Genomic DNA, 4796 nt, shown 5'->3' on the forward strand with positions numbered 1-4796 from the left:
GGGGGGGGGGGGGCCCTCTCTAGTGTCATCCGAGGAGGATCATACTAGAGCCAGTCGCGCAAAGAAAGAGAGAAGCCGCAGGGTCCAGAACCATCTGGCCTGACCGCCGCCTGAGAGTCCGGGGGGGCTGCCAGGATGGCCAGCTGTGCGTCCCCTCACCTGAGGCCGGGTGCTGGGGGACCCCGGAGGGCTCGCACCCCTGGCCAGGGATTGCCTTGTCTTGCACTCCACACTGAGCCGCACTCAGGGCGCCGAAGCCTGGAGAGGAGTGAAAGGGGCGTCGTGCGGACAGGGTCTGTGAAGAACTTCCAGGAGAAGGTTCCCGTGTGGCAGCGACTCCACAGCCTCCAAACCCAGCACCTCTGCCGGGGGGCCCAGGTCTCAACGCATCCCACGGGGCTGGAGGGGCGGTCGTCAGCCTCCCGGCCTTCCTCCGGGGGTCTGGCTTGGAGGCTCTGTGGAGGCACGAGGCGCTGGACGGGGTGGAGGTGCCCAGGGAGGCGCAGCTGGCCTGCCACTGTGCCTGGGCCCGGATCTTGTCCCGCAGCTGCTCCAGCCGCGGGTTGCTCTCTCTGGGCCGCCGCCGGGGCCCCAGCACCTGGGGGGGCCTCTCCTTCCAGGGCCCGGGGGGAGATGGGCAGGACTCGTGGCCACCAGAGGAGCCAGAGAGGCGGCCTGATGACACCGAGCTGTCCCCATCCTCGGCCTCTTCGCCTTCCGGCCGCGCGGGGTGGCTGCGGGCCTTCCCCCGGGAGCCTGGCTGCTCGGTGTAGTCGGACCAGGCCACGTGGGGTGCTCCCCACAGGTCACCTGGCTGCTGGGAGGGCCTGGGCCACCTCAGGGCAGCCATGGCATCATCGTCAGTCGTAGGAAGACGGAGCCCAGATTCCCTGGGGACAGAGAAGCAGACCCGTGAGTCAGGTGTGGAGACCCGGCTGCACTGAGCAGAAGAACATCTCAGACTGTGCGCCCCCCCCAGAACCCCTCCTGCTCCCTCACTCTCCTGTCTCGGAATGCCCACAACCGAGACAGGTGCGGGGGCCAGTACAACGCCCCCAGGCATGGCAGTGCCGTGACCTGCCCTTGGGTTGCCACCTTGAGCTTTGAGGCAGGCACCACCACCAGCCCAGTTTACAGACGGGGAGACTGAGGCTCTGGAGAAGGCAAGCAGCAGGGGTGCACTGGCCCCCAAGTCCTCCCTCCGCACGCTGGCCTGGCCCCCCTCCTGGGGAAGGTGGCTGTCCCTCACAGGGCCCCGGCTGGTCCAGTGGGCCGGCACAGACGTCGGTGTCAGCATGAACGCTACCTGGCTTGGCTCGAGCCCTCCGGGTGGCGGGTCTGCCCAGGGCCCCAGGAGCCAGAGCGAGAGGGGGCCGTGCCTCTGGCTCTCTTTGGGGGGGGGCCTGGATCATGTCTCCTGGGCCGGCGGGCGGCATCCCCGCGACCAAGGTCGACATGGCCACAGGACCGGGTGGAGGGCAGAGCCCAGTGAGCCCTCAGTCACCACCTGCCTGGGGTCAGATTGTGCTTTCACGGGGCAGCCCACTGGCCTACAGCCCAGTGTCCATCCCTGCTCGGGATGTACCCCAGTCCCCTGGCCCACGATGGACACCCTCAGGAGAGTCATGGAAACTGGGTGGGCATAGGGGGCTGCTGGGTCCCGGGCTGGCAATGGTCTGAGGGGCCGTCCTAACAAGCTGCGCTTCAGCAGGGTGGGAGAGAATTCTGGGCGGCCTATGACAGCATAATAGCCCCAAGTCACTCAGAGACGGAGCCGAGGCCTTCGACTCCTGCTGGGGCCACGGGCAGGCCCATCCTCGTCTTCCCAGGGCCCTGGAGCTGGTAGCTGTGTATGTGGTGAGTGGACTGGCCAGGGCGGGGGGCGGGCTCAGCCAGAGAGGGGGCACAATGCAGCGCTGGGGGCCGAGGTGGGGCTTGACCCCAGGCTCAAGCTTCAGTCCCGGGCAGGGTCAGCCTGGGGGCCCTGGTGCGGGAGAGAGGAGCCAGCCCAGGCCACGGCCCCAGCAGCAGGACGAGAGGTTCAGTGGTCCAGCCTCACGACCACGGGGAACCACCACCCGGGGCCGCGGCCTTCAGCCCCTTGGGGTTGGTCAGGGGAAGGGGGCCCTGGCTTCTCATCTCTCCCTGTCCCAGGCTCAGGGCACCCTTGGGCCCACGGACACACTAGCTGAAGGCTCCTGAGCCCCAGGAACCCCAGGCCTGCTTCTTGGCCCTGCCCTCCCAGGGGCGCACCCCAGCCTGGTCCACCTGCAGTGGGCGTCCTGTCGCCTTCTGGCCGACCCTGGCAGGGCAGTGTGGAAGGGAGGATGCGGAGTCTGCGGTCAGCTGGCTCTGAGCTTGGCATGGTCCCCCGAGGAGGAGAGCTAGTTCAAATCCCCGCTCCGCCCCCTAGCCAGCTGAGTAACCTTGGGTGACCAGAGACCCCACCCTGCCCCTGCCTCTGGGTATTGTGAGCTTCTGGTGAGTTCACTCCAGCAGGAGGGCGCCAAGCAGGGCAGCCCACATTCACGAGCAGTGCGAGGGCTGAGCTGGCTATGAACACTTTGTTTTCAGGGTGCCCTGGAGAAAGGGGTTCTGCAGCAGAAGACCTCCTGACCCAGGCAGGATGGGAGCCTCCTTGAGGCTTATTCTAAGAGCCTGTCCTGGGGAACCAGGGATGCCTGGAGATGGCTGCTACCAGGACAGGACACGGGGCCCTGGTCACAGTGGACACAGCCCCACGTTCAGCCTCCAGCAAGAGAGAGGAGTCACCCCAGGGACAGACCCTGCCTGGAATGTGAGATGTTGCCCCTTCTACCCCAACAACTGGCCTGTCCTGAAGTTGAGACGAGGGGAAAATTCGTGTGTCTCAGACCACAGAGCCAGCAGGACCCCAAATCCAGCCGTTGGCCCCAGGGCCCTCGACCACACCTGGTAGCCTAGACTGATGACACAGTCTGCAGCTCGGTCCCCCTGCCGGTGGCACCGAGGCCACTGTCCAGCTCTGCCCCATCGGCCTGGCCAGGAGTCCCGCCCTGCCCCGGCTTGCCTACTCCAGTGGGGACGTCGCCTGGTGAGGCCAAAATGCAGTGGGTCCCATCCCCGTGTTTCTTTACCATGTTTGCAACGTCAAGATCGTTCCCAGGGGTTTGGGAAAGCAGGCCTTTCCGGGAGAGCTGCGGGGCACACGTGTGTTCCTGCAACGTGCTGGGGATACACAGGGGCCTGCAGGCGGCTTCTGTGACACGGGAGCTCGCAAGTTCAGGGGACATCACCGGGGGGGTGACCACGGTGTCCCCCACAGTGCCCTTAGAGTCTGGACAACCAAGGAGACCCCCAGAGACAGCCTCCATTCACAGAGAGTCTCCCCATGCTGGAGCAGAACCCCCCCCAAGCCTCTACTGAAGGACCCCACGGTCACTGCGGCCCCAGGGCCTCCACCGAAGGGCTGCACCCCCACCAGGCCCGGGGCCCCCATCAGCTGAGGTCCTGGGGGGCATTCTCCCCAGCGTCCAGCTGACTTTCTCAAGGGCAGAGGGAGAGGGTCATCCTGAGCCGTGGTGGCCAGAGCCAAGTGCCCACATCCGTCCTGGAGGTCGGCAGGTGGCCCCGGGCTCCCATGAGCCAGAGAACGGTGGGTCCGAAGCTGTCGCGCTCTACGGGAAGGAGCTGCGTCATAACACGGCCGAGCAGCCGGCGGCCACACTCCACAGTCGATAAAAGCAAAATCACCAAATGGGAGTGTGTGTCCGTGTAAAGAAGCCAGCATCGCGGCGGCCCCATGAGCCCTGACAAGCCCAGAGCCCCCTCCCTCTCCTTCCGCTCCGCCGGCCGCGCCCCGCAGGCCTGCTATACCAGCCCCCTTCCAGACCAGCTCCCAGTCGGGGACGTGCTAGCCCCCTGAGGCCTCTTCCTGCACAGGATCCTCAGTGGACACGCCGGCAGCGGCACGCCCAGCCCTGGCTCTCTGGCACCTGCTGGGCCAACCACAGCTCTGGGAGCTGGGCCACCGCTGGGGCCACAAGCAGCAGGGTGGGTGCCAGCGGCAACAGCCTGGGGTGGGGGCACCCCCACGCGGGTCAGGCCCCCGCATCCCTGCTAACTCTGAGCAGAGAGGTAGGCCCAATTGGAGGCTCCCCCCGGCTGCGGTATGCACACCCTTCCTGACCACCTCCCTGGCTCACGACCTACCAATGCCACCCCGCTGTGTCCTGGTGCCCTCTCCTCTGCCCCCGCCACGGGGGACTGGGGCCGGGGGGTGGGGGTCACCCTGCAAGAGCCTCCGGCATGGCAGGGCCCTGTGTGATTTCATCTCCCCTTCAGCGGTCCTATGGCCCAGGGTCCCAGCAGGGTCAGAAGCGACGGGGTCGGGAGGGTCACAAGGGTGGGCTTCCTGGCCTCAGGCTTACTGTGGAGAGCAAAGAAGCCTCCGCACGTCCCCCAACCTGGCCCCTCAACGTCCCAGGGGCCCGTTGCTGACCTCAGGCCAGTGGCTCGCTCATCAGGGAGGTGGGCAGAGCACTGGCCCCCACCGGGTAAGGTTTTTTCTTTTGAGGGTCAGAGACACAGGGAACACAGAGTGCTCACCTTGGGGGGAGCAGCCTGCGGAAAGAAAGCCAGTGCGCCTCTGCCCTCCCCCAGCCCACCCTGGAGCCTAGACGGCCAGCCCAGGTCCCTGCCACCGCCCTGTTCCGTGAGGCCTCGGCACAGTGCAGTCCGACACTGGCAACTCACCAGGGCTTCCGCGCTTGCCCCGGAGTGGGGGTGGCCCACCCACAGCGCCCACAGCCCATTGC

General features: G+C 66.7%; 1 protein-coding gene across 1 annotated transcript in view; it reads right to left on the bottom strand.

Annotated features, from left to right (window-relative positions):
* Nucleotides 1-4796, bottom strand: part of CCDC187 (coiled-coil domain containing 187) — a 56785-nt gene that overhangs the window by 37473 nt on the left and 14516 nt on the right. The window contains exon 7 of the mRNA XM_040631371.1: nt 160-890. Coding sequence (XP_040487305.1) covers nt 160-890 — 731 coding nt within the window. The remainder of the gene's footprint in view (nt 1-159; nt 891-4796) is intronic.

This window comes from Ursus maritimus, unplaced genomic scaffold (assembly GCF_017311325.1).
Source record: "Ursus maritimus isolate PB19 unplaced genomic scaffold, ASM1731132v1 scaffold_17, whole genome shotgun sequence".
Classification (NCBI taxonomy): Eukaryota; Metazoa; Chordata; class Mammalia; order Carnivora; family Ursidae; genus Ursus; species Ursus maritimus.